The sequence below is a fragment of the Salmo salar genome, chromosome 10, assembly GCF_965601325.2.
Source record: "Salmo salar chromosome 10, fSalSal1, whole genome shotgun sequence".
Classification (NCBI taxonomy): domain Eukaryota; kingdom Metazoa; phylum Chordata; class Actinopteri; order Salmoniformes; family Salmonidae; genus Salmo; species Salmo salar.
In genome coordinates this window covers 38762501-38786036 of record NC_138300.1, presented here as the reverse complement: position 1 = coordinate 38786036, position 23536 = coordinate 38762501, and the positions used below count along the sequence as shown (strand labels likewise).

The following is a 23536-nucleotide window of genomic DNA, read 5'->3' as shown; positions in this document are numbered from 1 at the left end:
TCATATGGCGACCGTTAAGGCTCAAAAAAAAAATATCGTTTTGGAAATACAGTGTGAGAAAAAGCTCATAGGCTATCATTGGCCACCAGGGGACCTACTGAGACAAGTTATGCAGCACTCAGTTGACAACACATTACACATATGAGATTATAATGTTGAATGGCAGTTTTATTCAGTAGTTTTATCAGTATCCATTTTTTTTGTCATGATTAAAAGCATGTGTCTAGCTGTGTCTTCTTTATGTTATGTTGTTGACATCTGCTCATAGACCACAATTCACAGAGCTGGGAAACCCTAACAAATACGGAATTCCCCTTTTACCAGTGTTGGGGAGTAGTGAACTACATGTAGTTCAACTAGTAATTTAACTATATTTTGCAGTAGCTTGGTGGTATTTGAACTAAATTCAAGTCTAGGTAGTTGTTTTCAGTAGTTTTAATAACTTTTTTGCCATGTAGCGGTCAGCTAACTACTGTAACTACACAACTTCTTTCCGAAAAGAAAATACAGGTGAAGTAGGCAATCTTTTCCTTTTTTTGCATAAGACCTGCATAATTCTCACTTGAAACATATTTTTGGGTGTTTAATAGGCTAAATTACACACTATGTTAATGTATGACCCAAGCATGATCTGCCCTTGCAATTTGCAGTCTATGACAATTTTTCACTAAATAGTTTGGATGTAGTGAACTACTTTTTCACAGTAACTAGTTATGTAAACTATATGTTTCTTAAGGGTAGCTTTAGTGTAGCTTAACTTCTTTCAGTGTGAAGTAATTGGTAGCTTGGTAAGCTATCTTTTCAGAGTAGCTTCCTCAACACTGTCTTTTACTGAATTGATTGCTAGGTAAAGGTTATGCTACTTCAAGTGTGAAAAGCTTAAATATCTTTATCATCACCGTTCATCTCTGTGTTTGGGCATCTGTACCACACCTGTGTTAACACGGAGTTAATGTTCCTACAGCCAGTGCAGATCTCCCATTCACATGTCTGATAAGAAACATAAGAGTTTCCATAAACTCTGCAAGGTTTCTCCACAGCCTCCCCTTATCCCTTGTAAACCAGGATCAGGGAACATGGGGGCAGGGCAGAGCTGGGTGTGGTAAGGTGAGGTGAGGTCTAGGTAACCACTGACCTGGCCGGCTGCCACGGTGTTTGCATCCCAAATGGCACTCTATTCTCTATTTAGTGCTCTACTTTTGACCAGGGTCCATGGGGATCTGGTCAAAAGTAGTGCACTATGTAGGGAATGGGGTTCCATATGGGATACAATTTGAGGGTTTCCCAATCAGCTTCTGTTTTATTGTGGTCTGTCTTTCTCTCATGTAAAGCTATATGGGACGTGGGCAGGTGAAAAGACAGGTGATAAGATCCAGGGTCAGGTTCCTATTTTAGACACCTGAGTCATTATCATTATCTCTGACTTAATCTAGACTGAACTAGGATAGTCTGCAGCATCTCTGAGTCTAGACTAAACTAGGCTAGACTGCAGCATCACTGACTGAGTCTGGACTGAACTAGGCTAGTCTGCAGCATCACTGACTAAGTCTAAACTGAACTAGGTTAGTCTGCAGCATCACTGACATGAGCTTCTAGACTGAACTAGGCTAGTCTGCAGCATCACTGACTGAGTCTACACTGAACTAGGCTAATCTGCAGCATCACTGACTGAGTCTAGACGACTAAACTAGGCTAATCTGCAGCATCACTGACATGAGCTTCTAGACTGAACTAGGCTAGTCTGCAGCATCACTGACTGAGTCTACACTGAACTAGGCTAGTCTGCAGCATTTCAATTCATGTGTTAGATTTGACCCTAGTAGCTAATTACAACACACTATTGTGACAGTGCCAAAATCAAGTAGCTGATTTGGTTCTGGGGGCCGAGATTAGAACACATTTTAGTCTCAATATTGTGAAGACATGCAATGGTGATCAGAATGGTTATATCATATGAAAGGCCTTTGATGCGTGTATGTGTATGAGTTTACTGCCCGCGTTCTGCCATGGCTGTTCTTCAATGGTCTGAGCGACAGGGCCTCAATTGAAAAAGGAGTTCCCACAGGAGTTATTTTCAATAAGCACAGAGCCAACACCACGTTCTGCACGTCTCTGTAAACTACCACACAAGGCAAGTCTTGTTCTCTTATCCAACACCATCAAACTCTTGATAGACCGTTTCTCTTGCATGAACACCTTTACTGTTAAGATAAGACCCCTTTTTAAACCATGAGGCAGGCCCCAGTGTTGCCCAGTAATGCCCCACTCTGTATGACAATGTGCTGTCGTCTGTCTATGCTACAGCACATTGCATGACTCACTGGTTACACATCAACCACACACAGTCAGCGTGAGGACCTGCTCTAGGAGGTGCACATCTATATTCTGATCTCTTTACTGTACCCCTGAAGAGAGAACACAGTGTAATAATAATATCTCACAGCCACAGGGCAGGTGGCCAAACAACTTGAGCTCAGGCAGCATGTAAATAGGCCAGTGTTTTGGGAATGAAGAACCTGCCTCCTTTTCAATCCATTAACAAATACATGGGAGAAACAAAGAAGCCAAAGAGTTATTGATGAATGAACTCAGATCTGCATTCAGTCCTGGGCAATTCCATGATCACAGAGTGATGCTGAATTTTTCACTTTAAAATGTATGTCAAACAAAAACCAACGATTGCAAAGTTGAACAAACCATACAACTCTATGCACAAGGACTACTTTGACCAATTTCCACTGAACATTTTACAAAAAAACATTTACTTGAAGAACTATGCAGATGCAAAGTTTGGTTACAGAATGACGGTTTGTGCTGTTTGTGCTGTCATTCTGTTACCAAACTTTGCATCTGCACTGTTTTTCCTTAATTAAAAGCCATGAGTAACAACTACTTATAAATAGTTATGAATACAGTCACAAACATTCCTTGATTAAACTCGGGCCTATTGCAGATGTACCATATATGACCTTTGTGTATTTCTATCTTAATGAACATTTTTATCAGGGGTATGGTTAGGTCTGGTGTATGTAAAAACAGACATCAGGACAGGAAATACATTTTCATATTTAAAGAAGCTTTATTCTTTTAAGAGAAGTACAACAATAGTATCCATGAGACCTTTCAGACATGACAGTAACACAATAACAAGAATAACAATACACTACCACGTCATTATAATATGAATACCAACATTTATTTTCTTCGTTAAACACTGGATAATAAGGTTGTTTTAATAACAGGTAAATGTATGGAACTACAACAAGGTCCCATGAACAGGAGTAGGCCTAGTGCTGTGTCTGACTTAAAAGGGAAAATTCAAAATTTTCCAACTTTATATTCATCCTCTCCAGCACCTCCTCAACATCAAAATATGTGAAAATGGCTCGTTTATATGTTTTGTAGTAAAAAAGATGGAGAATGATAAGTGTTTCTAATGACATCAACCAGTTAGTCAACAATTAGTAGAAAATGCCTACTCACAATTGGTCAAAATCACACGATGCACACCGCTTATCTACCCCTATCGTTTTACTACAAAACATAGAAATGCACAATTTTCACACATGTTGATGTTGGGGTGATGAATATGAAGTTGAAAAATTGTGAAGATTCCCTTTAAGCCTATTTTATAACCTACAAAAGTAAACAATCAAAGAATGCAATTAACTATGCAAGAGGTAATCCTACATACTTGCGTCGTGTTCTAAATTGCGGTGCTGCGCACGTTTGCATATTTTTGCGACAGAACGACGCAGGATTGCCATTTTGCATAGCTAATTGTGACTGTGTACTTGTGTAGGGTATGAATTGGGTTTTAGAGCAACATCTAAAAGGGAACAGAGGTGTTTGGTCTCTGATACCAGGGTGCCAGGGACTGACACTCATCTCTTGGCAAGGTTCCCTGGCAACACATGTGACTGACAGAGCTAGTGGAGGAGGCTACACCAGGTTACATTAGCTTGTTTTCTATCAGTGTATCTGGTTCATATAAAAATGTAGTGGATATACCTACATGCACTGTTTTGAAAGGTAAATCCCTCCTTGTCTGTGTGTGTGTGTGTGTGTGTGTGTGTATCTGTGTGGGGGGGGGGGGGGAACATTCTTGCTCTTTCCACAGAGAATACAATAGTAAAAGAAAATAAAGCATACATGGCCACTTCATAAATTATAAACATCTGATATTTGTAAGAACAAGTGTATAACATAAAATGGCAATAAATAAATAATTTAAATGTAATAAATACTTTCCCTAATGTACAATTCGGTGATGATGAGATGCATGGCATCTAACAGGGAAGTTACGTTTGGACTTAAACAATGGGTGAAGGCCCCATGTTTGCAGATTAAACGCACACCAGATGCTGCAGCTTAATATAACCACAAACCGTACATGTACCGAAGGCAGAATAAAGACCAGTTATCATCTGGGCTCACACTTTGCCAGTCCCTAAACATATTTCTGTGAACAACTAGCAAACACAAAATCTCTGCACGTGTTACAGTTGAAGCACATGGTTAAAATGGAATAGAAACCTCTCTCACTACATGGTTTGGTTCAACTTTAGCAGGCCTACCATTGGTGGTGGGATCTGGGTAGGTAACACAGATTGAGACAATGAATGACATCATGGATATAATAACAATATATGGATACATCTTTCAATAGACTCTTGATCAGATGATATCTAACTATAAAGAGATTGGGGAGATATATGACTTTCAGCTAATGTAAAACATAACAGCATGATCCTGAGAACTAGGCACAATGTACACAATGTACATAGCCTACTACAAGCAGATGAACAGATGACATTTCTTTATGAAAACCTACTGTACAAACTCCAACAGTTGAACAAAAATAATGCTTCACTTTTATTTTCTTAACACCACTTGATATGAATATACGTTTTAACACCTACACTGTCGCTTAACCATCAACAATCTAAAGAACACTGAGAGAGGAAGCTACAGTTTATACAATACTTTATAAATACATAAATATACTATAATGCAATATGTGGGATACATTAGTTCGTAAACTTTCCCCTTGTTTTGATATACTGTATCTACAGTACATTATGTCTTATTCTCTCTGCTGTATGTCTCCATTTCATTGGTCAGGTGTGGAGAGGCAGCCAATCAGAAGACATTATGTACATATGGGGTCCACTCAAACGTTCCTTCAACACAGATGCAACAGAGTGGTGTCAATGAAGAGTTCTGTTTGTCCATAAGAAACATAACATAGATAAATTATGCAATATGAGATATTTACAGTATACTATCTCGGTACAAAGTATGATAAGCACATTCTGAATAACAGTTGTCAATATGCTCAATTATCTTTGTAATCCAAAAAGTTAAATTGACAGCGGTGAAGTGCCACGTTCAGAGCTGAAAATAAACCATGTGATGAAAGCTGTGTGTCAGGCAGCATGAGGTATGGCTGGGCCATGACTGACCTTGGCCCTGTGATGGCATCCTACAACACACTGTTTATAGTGTACAGTAAACAAGTTGGGCCAAGCTACAAACAAGTGCCTCAGATTCTGCTAGACTTTACAGTTAATCTAAGTAGGTACAGTTGATACCGTTTTGGTATTGTTCTCAAAGCATGCATGAGTTACTAAAGTAAGAGTAGATGTGTAGGAATCAACTGAATGCCATGATGAAACACTTGGAGATGGGAGATGTACAGTACTACAGTTGGCTCAAAGCTACCTTGCTATGACCAATCCCTATGTGGATGAGCTGCCATTGAAGGAAACATAAAAATGCATTACATGTCAAAGTTATTTTGGTCTTATTGGAGAGCCTTCTAAACCAAAAAACGTAACTTCTTAATATTTCTTCACAAGTATTTGTTCTTCAAACTGGTTGCCCTCTTTACGGTCAGTTGCCATGTAACCCAAAATGCTCCTCTTCTGGTTCAGAGTTAAGGTCCAATGGTCCAAGGCTTTTGCTTCACCATCTCCTCTTTTTTGACATAACAAAAGGCACATTAGGGCAGACACCAAGTGAAGTCCACCCTCTTATGGGGCAAGACTCTTATGGGGCATCTTGCTGTCAGCACAGGGAGGGAGACAACCAGTCCTAACCACCCCAGTCCTAACCACCCCAGTCCTAACCACCACAGTCCTAACCACCCCAGTCCCTGCCCAGGAATTCCATTCCTCCCCAGTCTCCAGAGCTGTGACTCCTGGGCTCTGACTGAGGATGTAACTCCTCTGTTAAACATAGAGATTTGATAGGCTGTATCTCTATCTTGCATCCGTTCTTTCCCTACCCAAGAAGACTGGTTAATCCAAAGTGGATCCACGTCAGGCTGAAACCCAGCCATTGGGCCAAGGCTTCGATCCAGGGTCTGATCCACCATTTATGCCCAACACGCCCACAGTCAAGGCATCTTAGCCACTTCCTCTCTTCACCCTGGAGCTTCTTTATGCATGTGTGTTCTGCAGGTAGACTTCCTCTTACTCGCCGCCCGTCACCCCACACAGCTACAGTTAGCCGCTGACAGCCACTTGATGGTCTGCCATATAGTCTGGGCATCCATGAAGGAGACAGTCTCGTAGCGCGTGGGCCGGCAGCAGGGGTGGGCGCTCACCTTCCTGCTGGGGATACTCTCGTTCTCCATCAGGGCCTTAAGGGCCAGGTCGTAGTTCTTACGGGAGCTCGAGCACGTCCCCACACAGTACTTAAACAGGATGATCTCATCCGAGTCGAAGCCCAGGCCCAGGTCTCTGACACGCATCTCCTTCTTCTCCATGCGGCAGTCCCGGCTGCTGTTCTTGGGCTTTTTGCTTTTCTTGCGAGAGCCTCTACGGGAGGGTTCGGGTCCTGGGTCAGGGGGTGAGCGTTGCCACCTGCTTGGATAGCCCTCTCCGTCGTCCTCCAGACCTGGGTTCTCTACAGGAGACAGGACACAAGGAGACACATTATGAGACACACAGAGAGACTAGGTGAATGAAATGGTGAGGCAATGAACTCTCTATATAGCACTTTATGTGTTTGTTTGAATTACTAACCTTTCCCACAACATTTATAGGTACAATGTGTTTCTTGCGTGAGAACGTAAGGAAACATAAGTCAATGAGAGAGTATGAAATTAGCCCTTTGGATTTTGGCGTAGTTGTAGGTGAGTGACATAATACCGAAAGCAAGTAATATCTCTAAACCTGTGAACTCCGCAAGTAGTTCCAAAAAATGGTGCCTGGATAAAGCAACCATAATCTTAAATTTTATACAGATTTCAGAGATATCCCAGATGTCTGCTATGGCCTTTAGCAAGTAAGGTGAACTTCTCACAGTCTCGCTGGGTGAGGGCCACTGAGTACAGTGTAGGGTAGGTACTGCTGCAGCCTGTTGTGTGTGTCTGTGTGTGCGCTGCAGCTTGAGGTGTGTGTGTGTGTGTGTTCTTCTATCCTTGTGGGGACCAAAAATCCCCAAAAGTCCCCACAAGGATAGTAAAACAAGGAACTTTTTCCCACATGGGGACATTTCACACATCCCCATGAGGACAAAGGCTATTTTAAGCTTAGTGGTTAGGTTTAGGGTTGGGGTTACAATTAGGGTTAAGGTAAGGGTAAGGGGTTAGTGGTTAGGAGTTAGGTTTAGGTTTAGGTTAGGGTTACTGGTTAAGGTTAGGGTTAGGAAAAAATATGTATTTGAATGGAAATACATTTTAGGTCCTCTCCAGGATAGAAGAACATAACATGTGTGTGTGTACATGTGTGCGCATGCATAGTCTAGTGGGGGAGCTAGAACAGAGCATGTGTGGTTAAATTAAAAGCAGATAGGGCTGGTGTTGGAACCGGGAGTGGAATTCCTCCTGTTATCAGCTGAATGGTGCAAAGTGTACTGTAACAATGTAGGGTGATTACCACCGGAGGAGGGAGAGTAGGAGCGGCTGGCTCGTCTCCAACAGGACAAGTAATGTTGCTCTGTGTGAGTTATTAGTTATTTCAAAGGGAGATTTACCTTCCATAAACTTACTGAAGCCCATCAGTATGTATGATGCATGAACACATTGAAGGTTTTTACTTCATAGGCGTAACATAGTACAGGCATTAGAGCTGTTTCAACATTCTTCTGACCTGAGAATGGTTATGCACTGCACTATTGAAGTTTTGTAGGTCTACTCCTTAATGTCCTTAATGTGCTCATATGTCTTGGGTAATGGGTTTTCTGGGGAGAATGTTTTCTTTCAGTGTATGAGCTGATGCATGGAGAATTACAATAACACAAGTCAGATCATGAAAATGTTGTTTACGAAAACGAAAAAAATTGAATTTGAATAAAAATGTTCCTCCGGCAAAACAAGAACAAGGGAGCTGGTAGTCAACTCCTTCCACATCTAGCCATGTTAAAACACGCCACAAGGGTTTTAAATAATTTCATACAATTATAGAAATATTCCACAAGCTTTAGGGAACCACTTCCGACACAGTGTTGCTTCAAAGACTCTCTAAAAATCGGCTTCACAAGTGATTTCGTATGTTTTCTTTGGGGGAGGGGGGGGGGGGGGATGTGTATACAAAGAGTCAATAAAGAAGCACGAACAATATAAACCAAAGATATGTACTCATATACAATATCTTGAAACTATCTTGCCCTCTGACACCTGTGTGTTCTTGACAAAGTTCAAGTTTTATTGTCACATGCACAAGTACATTGAAATGCTTACAGTGCCAGTCAAAAGTTTGCACACACCTACTCATTCCAGGATTTTCTTTATTTTTTACTATTTTCTACATTATAGAATAATAGTGAAGACATCAAAACTATGAAATAACACATATGGAATCATGTAGTAACCAAAAAAGTTTTAAACAAATAAAATAATAAAAAATTATATTTCAGGTTCTTCAAAGTAGCCACCCTTTGCCTTGATGACAGCTTTGCACACTCTTGGTCTTGCAGAAGTTGAGGGAGAGGTTGTTGTCCTAGCACCACACTTCCAAGTCTCATCACCGTCGGTGATCAGGCCGACCACTGTCGTGTCATCAGCAAACTTAATGATGGAGTTGGAGTTGTGTGTGGCCACGCAGTCATGGGTGAACAAGGAGTACAAGAGGGGACTAAGCACACACCCCTGAGAGACCCCCGTGTTGATGGTCAGCGTGGCGGAGATGTTGTTGCCTACTCTTACCACCTGGGGTCGGCCTGTCAGGAAGTCCAGGATCCAGTGGAGTGGAATTAAGATTGCGTAGTCTGTGGATTCGTTGGGGTGGTGTGCAAATTGGAGTGGGTTCAAGGTGTCTGGGATGATGGCATTGATGTGTGCCATGACCAGCCTTTCAAAGCACTTCATTATTAGAGATGTGAGTGCTACAGGCCGGTAGTCATTGTGACAGGAGACCTTAGAGTTTTTGGGAACAGGAATAATGGTAGTCAGCTTGAAGCATGTGATTGTTACAGACCGGGACAAGGAGATGGTTGAAAATGTCAGTGAAGATGCCTGCTAGCTGGTCTGCGCATGCCTCAAGGACACATCTTGGAATACTGTCTGGCCCTGTGGCCTTACGAGTGTTGACCCTCTTAAAAACCTTACTTACGCCAGCCTTGGCGAGAGAGATCACCCAGTCCTCCGGATTAGAGGGGGCCCTCACGCAGGGCTCTGTGTTGTTTTTGTCGAAGTGTGCATAAAAAGCATTGAGTTCGTCAGGTAGAAAAGCATCGTTTTGAAGATCACAGCTAGGGCTTCCTTTGTAGTCCGTAATGTACTGTAGCCCCTGCCACATGCGCCAAGCATCGGAGCTGGTATAATAGGATTCCACCTTGTCCGATATTGTCCTTTTGACTGTTTGATGTCTCTGCAGAGGTCGTAGTGGAATTTGCTGTAAGCGTTTGTGTCCTCAGCCGTAGCCTCAGGGTTGGCTGCGATAGCCCTATGATTGGTAACTCAGAGGTCAGTGGAGATCCATCCACCCAGCCCCAGGTCATAACATATACAGCAACCTGCTGCATTGAAAACTACCAGAAGTTCTAGTAGCCATAAGGGAGTGATGGACTGCCTCCCAAATGGCACCCTATTAACCTATGTAGTGCACTACTTTTTACCAGGGCCCATAGGGAGTCCTACAGGGCTCTGGTTATAACTATTGCCCTATACAGGGAATAGGGTGCCATATGGGACACAAACATTCTCTTGTTTTATGGCCATTAACATTCAAGGTATCAGCTTCAGATGTATTAATTGTTGTTCTCAGAGAGACAGCTTGACAGCTCTAAAACTGATTTGATTATGGTTACAGTACACTGAATGATGTAGAATAGGAGAAAGAATGTGTTTCTCCATCTAATAAAAACTCAGCGGACAGAGATGAACATGCAGGGCTGGGTATGTACTGTTAGATGGCTCCCACGCAGCAATCAGAGACCTTGATATACAGTAATGTTACATGCTTTCCCATGGTGCACTGGGGGGTCCTCTGCTCCAGATACTTTGGTTGCATCCCAAATAACACCCTATTCCCTACTGTAGTGCACGTATTTTGACCAGGGCCCATTGCCTTTTTATGTGATGTGGTTTGTGTGACAGCATCCAGTATTTGACCCCTGTCTGAGGTCGTGGAGTGTGCTGAGGAAGTACTAACCGAAAAGACTAGGCCAGGAGGCCTGGCCATGGCCTCCCCTCTTCTCTTCCAGCTCGTGGACCTCTGGGTAGTGGTCTGGGAGCCAGGTCCCAGCGGTGGTGGTCCTCTCCTGGGCTCGGAGCTGCTCAGTGTGGGCCTCCTTTGGGTCCTCCTCAGAGAACACCCCCTCTATCAGGGTCAGCAGAGAGGCCACCACCCACAGCATCATCTGGGAAGGGTAGGGAGAGAGTACATATCACTACAACATTAGAATTACTACACCCATTACAACACATTCATCCACAGACAGGGATACAGTATGTCACTAGAGCACAGAGTTACTGCAGATGTAGGATCTTAATTTGAGCCTGTTTGCTACAGCAGGAAAATAATCCTGCAGCAACAGGAATTTTGAATTATTATGTGGATTATAATTAATGGACATTTTTTGTAGGGGTTGATAAATGTTTCTTTAGGGCAAATCAAGTCTGACATTTTAGAAGTATTTTTAAACAATACATACTCTATTAATCCTCAGCAACAAATTAAGATCCTACATCTGTAGTTATTACACCCATTACAACACATTCATCCACAGCATTAAGAGGGAGTAGGGATACAGTATATACTGCATTATTAGAATTACTACTCCCATTACAACACATTCATCCACAGCATTAAGAGGAGCAGGGATACAGTATATACTGCATCATTAGAATTACTACTCCCATTACAACACATTCACCCAAAGCATCATATATAGGACAGACAAGGTTACAAGGCACTACAGAACTTACTGCAGTTACTAGTGCCATTTCAAAATATTCAACAAACTGACTGATTGAAGTTCAAAGGCAGACAAATATAGAAATGACACATACATGATGTTGAATAAATAAACATTGTAAAATAATCAACAAAGAGCAGACAAATTAAATATAGCATAAGTAAACATACAAACATAAACACAGAATCATACTGTAAACATAACAGAGATAAAACAGTGGCTGCAAAATATAAAACCTGTGAGCCATACCAACCACAGCTGGTGATAATGTAATGTCACCATAAGCAAAACAACTAACAGCAAGGCCAACACTCAGTCTAACATTTTTGAGAAAGAGATACATTGTATATTGCTTTATCTGGCTTGCAAGTCACAGAAGGCATGTTAATCTCTATGACAGCAGGCAACAACCACAACAAAACTGCTTCGCTGGTTACCGAACACATCTCTCCTGTCATCATTTTGTTGTTTACTTGACTCCTTGTATGCACAGCAATAATTGCCTCTTGGGAATGAATACCGTTTATTGAATTGAGTTGGTTACAGAATACATCTCTGTGGTGGGTGGTGGCCCCTGCCCTGTCAAGGCATGCCCTGCCTGTTGTCCATTTGCATTTGATTTGGTTGTTGTATGTTACATAATCCCTGTGAGGTTGTGGGACTCCAAGCTGTTGTAGGTAAGGTGATCCGGATGCCTATCCTTACTGTCCCATCACCATCAGCCCCCAGCCTCTAGCAAATAGCCGCCAGCCCCCTAGTCTGACATGGAGAGGTCAGGCCTCACTAACCAGGCCTAGGGCCCACTGGAACAGCCCTGGATTCAAATACTATTTGAAATAATTTGGAATACTTTAGCTGTACTTGATTGAGCTTACCTGTTGCAATGGAACCAATTGTAAAGTCCTAAAAGTGAAAACCCTGCCCACTTTGCACTCCAGGTGGGCTAACCAACAGCTCAAAAATATTTAAAATAGTTTTTGAACCCAGGTCTGCTGGACAGTCCACTGACAGGCCTGCGGGCCGGCTGTGGCCAACACCTACCTCTTTAATTACTTAATTGACAGCCGACACCCCTCCAGGGCCCAGCGAGGATAATGTTTCAAAGGCACTTATAAAATGAGTTTCTCTGGAGGCAGCAGCTGTATGTCTGTCAGGCCAGACCAAAGGCCCAGATCAGATTGGCTGTGTTGTGGAAACTGGCAAGGCTGAAACATATACCACTACAGACTACGCTACGGTTAAATCAAATCAAATTTTATTTGTCACATTCGCCGAATACAACAGGTGTAGACCTTACAGTGAAATGCTTACTTATAAGCCCTTAACCAACAATGCAGTTTTAAGAAACTAAAAAAATAAAAAAGTAAGAGATAAGAATAACAAATAATTAAAGAGCAGCAATAAATAATAGTGGGGCTATATACAGGGGGTACTGGTACAGAGTCAATGTGTGTGGGCACCAGTGTCGAGGTAGTACAGTATGTACATGTATGTAGAGTTATTAAAGTGACTATGTATAGATAATAACAAAGAGTAGCAGCAGCGTGGGGGGTGGGGGGTGGGGGGGGGCAATAGTCTGGGTCATTTGATTAGCTGTTCAGGAGTCTTATGGCTTGGGGGTAGAAGCTGTTTAGAAGCCTCTTGGACCTAGACTTGGTGCTCCAGTACCGCTTGCCCGTGCGGTAACAGAGAGAACAGTGACTAGGGTAGCTGGAGTCTTTGACAATAAAACAGGCTGCCAGGAAGCAAGCAAACCCTCTGCCCGCTTTTCATTATTTCATTGACAAGGTTTTAGACATGTTAATGGCTGTTGAGATTTTAAGGTGATGTGTTGCTGTTGTTTGTTTGTTGTTATTGTTGTTGTTAAAATGGTACACTCACCTTCCAGTTCCTCAGGTGATATTTGGCAGTTGACACTTCCTGCCTCTTCCACATTTTTCCATCTGTAAAAATAAAATATTGTCTGTTGAACAATCACTACATTATGTTTTTTGGATAATGCATTTCCATTACCCCCCCTCACATGCCTACTTTCACACTTCACAGGTTAGCTTTCCTTTGTAGTTTTATACTTTGTCAGTTATTTAATAAATATTTTATGTTACTCCTTAACTGCCAACGCGTGGACTCCCTTGCTTGTCACCATCTAAGAGCCAGGATGTGACACTATTGAAGAAAGGAACACATGGTCTTGAGATCATTCATGACCTCATAAATTTGGTATTTAACTTGTCATGGTCTCAGCTCAATGGGTCTGGATCTTGGGACCAATGTCCTGGTATAAATCTTAGTCTTGGCCATGGATATTATGTTAGTCTTTGATTTACAAACCAAAGGCAACCAAATTTGAAGAAGACAATGCTCTCTGATCATTGGCTGATCACACCCCAACCCATAGGAATCACCACCCAGTTGACTACTTTTAAATGGGGGAAGCCTGGTCTGAATCCACACTTCAAGATTGTTTTGATCACGCAGACTGGGATATGTTCCGGGTAGCCTCAGAGAATAATATTGACGTATATGCTGATTCGGTGAGTGAGTTTATAAGGAAGTGTATTGGAGATGTTGTACCTACTGTGACTATTAAAACCTACCCTAACCAGAAACCGTGGATAGACGGTGGCATTCACGCAAAACTGAAAGCGCAAACAGCAGCATTTAACCATGGAAAGGTGACTAGGAATATGGCCAAATACAAACAGTGTAGTTACTCCCTCCGCAAGGCAATCAAACAAGCCAAATGTCAGTATAGAGACAAAGTAGAGTCGCAATTCAACGGCTCAGGCACAAGATGTATGTGGCAGGGTCTACAGACAATCAGGGACTACAATAGGAAAACCAGCCACATCACGGACACCGACGTCTTGCTTTCAGACAAACTTAGCACCTTCTTTGACCGTTTTGAGGATAATACAGCGCCACCGACGCAGCCCGCTACCAAGGTCTGTGGGCTCTCGTTCTCTGTGGCCGACGTGATTAAGACATTTAAACGTGTTATCCTTCGTAAGGCTGCCGGCCCAGACGACATCCCTAGCCTCGTCCTCAAAGCATGCACAGACCAGCTGGCTGGAGTGTTTGTGGACATATTCAATTGCTCCCTATCCTGCTGTCCCCATATGCTTCAAGACGGCCACCATTGTTCCTGTATCCAAGAAAGCAAAGGTAACTGAACTAAATTACTATCGCCCTGTAGCACTCACTTCTGTCATCATGAAGTATTTTGAGAGACTAGTCAAGGATCATATCACCTCCACCTTACTTGTCCCCCTAGACCCACTTCAATTTGCTAACCGCTGCAATAGGTCCACAGACGATGCAATCGCCATTACACTGCTCTATCCCACCAAGACAAGAGGAATACTTATTTAAGAATGCTGTTAATTGACTATAGCTCAGCATTCAACACCATAGTACCCTTCAAGCTCATCATTAAGCTTCAGGCCCTGGGTCTCAACCCCGCCCTGTGCAATTGGGTCCTGGACTTCCTGATGGGCCGCCCCTAGGTAGTGAAGGTAGAAAACAACACCTCCACTTCGCTGGTCCTCAAGGATGCATGCTCAGCCCCCTCCTGTACTCCCTGTTCACCCATGACTGCAAGGCCATGCACGCATCCAACTAAACGACGCAACAGTAGTGGGGCTTGATTACCAACAATGATGAGACAGCCTACAGGGAGGAGGTGAGGGCACTCAGAGTGTGGTGTCAGGAAAACAACCTCTCACTCAACATCAACAAAACAAAGGAGATGATCGTGGACTTCAGGAAACAGTAGAGGGAGCACCCCCCTATCCACATCAACGGGACAGCAGTGGAGAAGGTGGAAAGTTAAGTTCCTCAGCGTACACATCACGGACAAACTGAAATGGTCCACCCACACAAACAGTGTGGTGAAGAAGGCGCAACAGCGCTTCTTCAACCTCAGGAGGCTAAATAAATTTGGCTTGTCGCCTAAAACCCTCAAACTTTTACAGATGCACAATTGAGAGCATCCTGTCGGGCTGTATCACCGCCTGGTACGGCAACTGCTCCACCCAAGGCTCTCCAGAGGGTAGTGCGGTCTGCACAACGCATCATCGAGGGCAAACTACCTGCCCTCCAGGACACCTACAGCACCCGATGTCACAGGAAGGCCAAAACGATCATCAAAGACAACAACCACCCAAGCCACTGCCTGTTCACCCCGCTATCATCCAGAAGGCGAGGTCAGTACAGGTGCATCAAAGCTGGGACCAAGAGACTGAAAAACAGCTTCTATCTCAAGGCCATCAGACTGTTTAACAGTCATCACTAACACAGAGAGGCTGCTGCCTACATACAGACTTGAAATCATTGGCCACTTTAATAAATGGATCACTAGTCACTTTAATAATGCCACTTTAATAATAATATATTGTATCACTCACCTCATATGTATATACTGTATTTTATACCATCTATTGCGTCTTGACCATGCCGCTCGGTCATTGCTCATCCATATATTTATATGTATATATATATTCCATTCCTTTACTTAGATGTGTGTGTATTAGGTAGTTGTTGTGGAATTGTTAGATTACATGTTAGATATTGATGCACTGTCAGAACTAGAAGCACAAGCATTTCGCTCCACTCGCAATAACGTCTGCTAACCATGTGTATGTGACCAATAACATTTGATACGCCTGTTATTTTACCAAAACAAAGATAGGTAAATTGATAATTGAAACATCTAACATAATTAATTAGATGCATAAGTAATTCAATCAATCAACAGGTTTCAGATTTATACAATCAACATTGAACATGTCACAAAGAACAATAGAGATTATACTTCTCCAAATTAACTTAAAGGTTTTGAAAATCAGGTAATAAATAATGTTTTTACTCTTTTGTTAATTTGGTATGCAAATAAATGTATCTGTAATAGGCTACTCGGAATGATCACTACTATGCATGGTTTTCCCTTTACTGCAACTTTATACTATGTTCAGTAGTTTCTTATTTAACCTTTATTTAACTAGGCAAGTCAGTTAAGAACAAATTCTTATTTACAATGACAGCCTAGGAACATAAGGTTAACTGCCTTGTTCAGGGGCAGAATGACAGATTTGTACCTTGTCAGCTCAGGGACTCGATCTAGCAACCTTTCGGTTACTGGCCCAACGCTCTAACCACTAGGCTACCTGCCCCCCCCATGTGTAGTGCGATGGTAAGGAATTCAGGTAAATATTTCAAATATGCAAAACAAACGAAGTGTGTGAGTATTAGATATGTCTACCTGACATACGTTGGAAGACATGTGCTGAAAGTTTGGGAGAAATAGGATACAGATGTGAATTTTTTTCCAACCCCTAATTCACACCACTCCTGTAGAACTATCTATATAGTGCATGGTATGGGCCCTGGTCAAAAGTAGTGCACTACATAGGGACTTGGGATGCAATCAAGGACAGAGAATATTGCTGTGGAAGAGAAGAGTGGTGAGTTAATGGAATTTTTGTTTCCCTCAATAGGAGTGCCTTGTCCAGTGCTGCAGGGCCAAGGTTCATAGCCAGAAACAGAGAGGAGATGTCAAGTGGAGAGGTGAGAAAGAGGTCTGCTGTCAACCTCAACACGTTTGTGACAGTCTGCCAAGGAGAGGAGCTGGAGCTGTCGCTCACAGCTAGTTTGTATCGCTGGGAGTCTTCCTATCTCAGCTTGACCGGGCAAGAGTACATGATGCCCCTCACTGGGCTTAATCAGGACAGAAAATATATGCTGTTGTGGCTGAGGGTTGGGTTAGTGAGCATGGATCTTGCATTCTAGTCCAGTGTCTCCTCTCTCAATTCTTGCCTGTATTGTCTGGAAGAGAGTTCTTGTTCATTTTCCAGCTTTCACTGTTCAGAACAAGATATGGCTGGAGCTAGTTTTGAGAAGACAGTCGTTCCTGCATACAGCCTAGCCTGCTCAAAACAATGAGGTCCTGGATAGGACTCAATCTCAATAAAACAGACCTTGTAAAATAGGAATATTTGCTTTACCATTTAATTGCTTAAAAGGGACCTTGATTTAATCATCCATGTGTTTTATCAATAAAACAACTGGTGAGTCTGACTTGAATTTCAATCCCATTTATGTCCTATAATCAGATTACAGAATAAAGTACTTTACATTACATTGCAGACAGTACTTGGACCATGAAGACAGCCACAAGGTTCACACTAAACACATAAGTGTGACTTAAATTTCCTAGCAAGCCAGATACAAAGGTAACAGCCATAAAGAATCTAAAGGAGCACCTTCCTTCCCCGATGACAGTATAAATAACCAAATAAGTCAACAATAAAGTCTATCTGCTTTATCTCAGTATTTTAAATCCCTGTTATGACTGTAGGTTTCTAAAAATATCCCTGACTGGCCTTCCCTGGCAGACAAAGCCTTGACAGTGCTTCCTGATTGCAGGTTGGATGACAGGCATGACGTGGTAGGTTAGGAGAAGACCAGGCTCCCAATACACAACACCAGTTAGCCTCGCCAGCCCGGCCGCCACAACCCTTACCCAGGGAATCAGCTAATCAATAGTCTATTATGCCCAGTAAACTGGGATACTACTATTACAACCACAAGCTACATGACTAGGACAAACAAGAGAAGGTATGTGTCCCAAATAGCACCTTATTCCCTATATAGTGCACTACTTTTGACCAGAACGCTATAGCATTTGGGATGCAGTCGAGGGTTTTGTAATAGAGTTAAAATGGTATAGTGACTATTTAGCCTGGCTGGAAGAGGAGGCCAGGCTTTTAGATCATCGTAACCCTGTGCATACTTAATCATGGTGGTTAAGTGTTGGTCTGTAACACTCTGGCCCATAAAGTTAGCATAGTAACTGTAGGTTACAGTCAAGTGGGGAAGATTTAGTTGAAACTGATGGACTCATCATGATGGAACTGTGTGTGTGTGTGTGTGTGTGTGTGTGTGTGTGTGTGTGTGTGTGTGTGTGTGTGTGGTGTGTGTGTGTGTGTGTGTTGCCTGTATGCGAGTCCATATCTGAGGTGATGCATGAGCCATGAGCTCATGCTGCCAAGCATCCTTCACTCATGCTGCCAAACATTCCCTCGTAAAACTGACCATCCTACCGATCCTCGACTTCGGCGATGTCATTTACAAAATAGCCTCAAATACCCTACTCAAAAAACTGCATGCAGAGTATCACAGTGCCATCCGTTTTGTCACCAAAGCCCCATATACTACCCACCACTGCAACCTGTACGCTCTCGTTGGCTGGCCCTCGCTTCATACTCGTCGCCAAACCCACTGGCTCCAGGTCATCTACAAGACCCTGCTAGGTAAAGTCCCCCCTTATCTCCACTCACTGGTCACCATAGCAGCACCCACCTGTAGCACGCACACCAGCAGGTATATCTCTCTGGTCACCCCCAAAGCCAATTCCTCCTTTGGCCGTCTCTCCTTCCAGTTCTCTGCTGCCAATGACTGGAACAAACTACAAAAATCTCCGAAACTCGAAACACTTATCGCCCTCACTAGCTTTAAGCACCAGCTGTCAGAGCAGCTCACAGATCACTGCACATAGCCCATCTATAATTTAGCCCAAACAACTACTTCTTCCCCTACTGTATATATTTATTTATTTTGCTCCTTTGCACCCCATTATTTCTACTTTGCACTTTCTTCTACTACACATCTACCATTCCAGTGTTTTACTTGCTATATTGTATTTACTTTGCCACCATGGCCTTTTTGCCTTTACCTCCCTTATCTCAACTCATTTGCTCACATTGTATATAGACTTATTTTTCTACTGTATTATTGAGTGTATGTTTGTTTTACTCCATGTGTAACTCTGTGTTGTTGTATGTTGTCGAACTGCTTTGCTTTATCTTGGCCAGGTCGCAATTGTAAATTGCCTACCTGGTTAAATAAAGGTGAAATTAAAAAATATATATATTTTTAAATTAGAATACTTGAATTGTCTTTGCCCACAAACAGTGCAGATGTCAGGTCAGGCTCGTAGCATTCCACACCAATAGAGAATTTACACAAGCTTTGATGAGAGCAGAGAGAAGCAGAGAGAGCTCCTCAACCACATATGGGCACAGTGAGCAAGTCAGACCATCCCAGACCCAGGTTGCGTCCCAAATGGCACCCTTTTCCCTACAAAGCGCACTGCTTTTGACCAGTAGTGCACTACAACTAGCATGGTCTATGGTCAAAAGTTGTGCACTATAATGGGAATAAGGTGCAATTTGGGACGCAGTCCCAGCTCCATCAGGCTGAGCTGTGGCCGGGCGTCTGGAGGTCAAGAAAAAGTTGGAATGCTGCACTGTTACCCAACAACCCTTCACACCCTCAGATTCATCACAATAGAGCAGGAGAAAGGAGGGAGACCATCACAATAGAGCAGGAGAAAGGAGGGAGACCATCGCAATAGACCAGGAGAAAGGAGGGAGACCATCGCAATAGAGCAGGAGAAAGGAGGGAGACCATCGCAATAGAGCAGGAGAAAGGAGGGAGACCATCGCAATAGAGCAGGAGAAAGGAGGGAGACCATCGCAATAGAGCAGGAGAAAGGAGGGAGACCATCGCAATAGACCAGGAGAAAGGAGGGAGACCATCGCAATAGAGCAGGAGAAAGGAGGGAGACCATCACAATAGAGCAGGAGAAAGGAGGGAGACCATCGCAATAGAGCAGGAGAAAGGAGGGAGACCATCGCAATAGAGCAGGAGAAAGGAGGGAGACCATCGCAATAGACCAGGAGAAAGGAGGGAGACCATCGCAATAGAGCAGGAGAAAGGAGGGAGACCATCGCAATAGACCAGGAGAAAGGAGGGAGACCATCGCAATAGAGCAGGAGAAAGGAGGGAGACCATCGCAATAGAGCAGGAGAAAGGGGGAGCCATCACAATAGAGCAGGAGAAAGGGGGAGCCATCGCAATAGAGCAGGAGAAAGGAGGGAGCCATCGCAATAGAGCAGGAGAAAGGGGGAGCCATCACAATAGAGCAGGAGAAAGGGGACCATCACAATAGAGCAGGAGAAAGGAGACCATCACAATAGAGCAGGAGAAAGGGGACCATCACAATAGAGCAGGAGAAAGGGGACCATCACAATAGAGCAGGAGAAAGGGGACCATCACAATAGAGCAGGAGAAAGGAGACCATCACAATAGAGCAGGAGAAAGGGGACCATCACAATAGAGCAGGAGAAAGGGGACCATCACAATAGAGCAGGAGAAAGGAGACCATCACAATAGAGCAGGAGAAAGGAGGGAGGCAAGCTAAACCATGACACAGTGAAATCTTGCAGTCAATGATTACCAGCGTGCAGGGAGGCATGCAACACACACACACACACACACACACACACACACACACCACACACACACACACACACACACACACACACACACACACACCACACACACACACACACAGCACACACACACACACACACACAAACAAACGTCCACACCTGTACGTGAGAAGCTTATCATGGATTCGATTCCACATGGATTCAATTGTTCCACTTCCAGCTGCTACTGCTTACACATCCTTAGCCCATCACTCTGTCACTTGGTATAGTCTACCTCAGATCTGTTTCGACAGACAGACACTAACCCTTTCTGAGGATGTTGGAACCAGAACAGGGAACCCTTGGATCTCCAAAAGAGTCGAAATTATAAGGAAACAAATGAATGAATGAATGACATAACATTATTTAATCAAGTGCAAAAATCCATCACACTACTGAAGGAACGATCCCGTATGTAACTTGTGTTGTTTCTCTGACAAAATATGTCTTTGTGTTTACAGCTTAGATAGAGAGACAATGTGAAGTATGCTGAGAACAACTCTGGGGAATGTGATACTGCATCACTAGACTGCTAGCCTGGATCCCAGATCTGTTTCTGCTGTCTTTCCAACTACTATGGTGATTGTCATGCCAAACATGAAGGTCATGGCTAAACAGCACAAACAGATCTGGGACCAGGCTATCAGGCAGGGGGCTCTATGATTCATCCTCCAGTATTCATCATCATTACTACAGATGTTGGATCTTAATTTGATCACCCAGTTACAGGAGAACGTTCCTGCAATGCAGGACACTTTAAACTTGTAGAGTATTTGAGGTTTAATCCTTAAGAGTCTATTGATGCACCCGTGTATCAGTCTAAGTAACATAATAAAAGATCTCCATCAAATACTCTAGTTTAAGCTAGAGATATCAGGTTTTTTGCATGGGCTGCATCCACCTATGTCGGCCTTCCACATCTGCGGTGGAAGGTGTCTGAGCAACAGCGGTGTTTGTCAGACCAGGAGACATCCCGAAAATTGGTCTTCTCACAAAAACGTCTGTAGCGTCTCCTCTTTGCTCCACGACTCTCCCCAAAAAACAGTTAATACTCTTGATCACCCCAAAGAATTGGGGAGCCGATCCACCTGACCTGTGTTGATTGACAGTTTGCTGGTCCAATCAGAGAGCCAAGTATGCGTTTCACTAGCCAATCTGTTGCACCTTTTTTCCCATGGGGCGATGCTGCGTCTACTGTGTCTGGCTGCGTGAAGAATAAGTACTAAGTAATAAGACTGTGCCACAAAATAAGTGACGAAACATTACAAAACCTGGCCAGATAATTTCAAGTCATCAGTCTCAAGTCCAAGTCAAGTCTCAAGTTATTTTATTTTCTAACAAGTCGAGTCTCAAGCCATCAAATTTGTGACTCGAGTCAGACTCGTGTCCAAGTCATGTGACTCGAGTCCACAACTGCTACAAGTTTGCATTTCCTGCTGTGCAGGAAAATTCTCTGCGACAACAGAGATCAAATAAAGATAGTATATCAGTACACATAGCTCCTCCACCTCCTATTTTACAGCAACACACACACATATGCAAGTCTTCATCAGATTGAAATATAGAAATGTAGCTACAATGCATAGGCCTACAGTATACGCAGGTTATGCACCCTTCAGAATAGAAACATTGTAACACTATCAGGCAGCACATGATTGAAAGCTGACGGGAGGTGCTTGAGTTTGGGCATGGTTCACAACGGATTGGACATGGTTGACCACAGATAGGCCTGTTATGGTTAGAATGTCAATTAGCTGGCTATTCTTAATCTGGCCTGCCACTCTGAATGGAGACATGTCAAAACAGGCCTTCTCCCTGGGACCTTAGCCTGGCTGCTTGGACTGAGTTGTCATGGAGGGCCAGTTTCCTTTCAGACTGGGAAAAATAGAGCCACTGGCAGGGAAAACACTAGCGACCTCTAAACATACCTGAGGACCTGTTGTGATGCTCAAATCAGATGGAACAACAATACTGCAGCTACCTCACTTTTTTAACAATAAAGTATGTTTGAGGTGAACTTCTATTGTCCTCCCAAGAGTTGCTGAGTATTTTACACCTTTATGATGCTCAAGTGGCAAACTTTGTGTGTTGCCTACTATGATAGTCTAAAGAGTTGTTCTCAATAACAGAAAGGGGGTGTCACTTCTGACCTTGAGAGTTCACCAATGGAGTAGCTGTTCAGTTTAGTTCAGTGTACAAAATGCTACTTCCCATGCTCACTTCTCACTTGTTTTGCATGTTACAATCTGTCTAAATCCGGTGAAATCCTTCATTAAGCAATGGGCAAACTCAGTTAAGGCTTCCATAACCTCCACGGAGGCTTCTGAGTAACCTTAATGATGTTTGATAGTACTCATGCTGAACAAATCTGCAGCAAATACTTGACATACCCAAACAGAGATGATTGACATTTAAATAGAGATTTAAAGCATGTTGAGTATGACACATTCAGCTCACTACCTTTCAACAATATACAGCCATGCTATTGAAGCTATGGCAAAACACGTGTCATGGAAGGACGTGGGGGTATGGTGGAATAGCACGCCTTATTCAAAGTGACAGCCTTGCATGCATTAAGTAATTTAATTAGCATATAGTATTTAATTTGTTTTTATCATATTATTTTTTTAGGGCGCAGGTGTTCAAAGATTGACGCATACAGTTGGCCTATATCCCAGGTTACAGTGACTTGTTCCACTTACACTGTAAGTTTACTGTTAACACATTATAAGGATGTAATTTAGAGCATTGGGCCAGTAACTGAAAGGTTGCTGGATTGAATCCCTGAGCTGACAAGGTAAAAATCTGTTGTTCTGCCCCTGAGCAAGGCAGTTAAC

General features: G+C 43.0%; 1 protein-coding gene across 1 annotated transcript; it reads right to left on the bottom strand.

The window, feature by feature from the left end:
• Positions 1–3055: 3055 nt before the first annotated feature.
• On the bottom strand, positions 3056–10868 carry artn (artemin). Its single transcript, XM_014123177.3, has 2 exons — positions 10602–10868; positions 3056–6912 (listed from the first exon to the last, which is right to left on the bottom strand). Exons 1-2 carry the CDS (start codon positions 10807–10809, stop codon positions 6491–6493), a joined length of 630 nt encoding a protein of 209 aa, XP_013978652.2. The 5' UTR covers positions 10810–10868; the 3' UTR covers positions 3056–6490.
• Positions 10869–23536: the final 12668 nt, after the last annotated feature.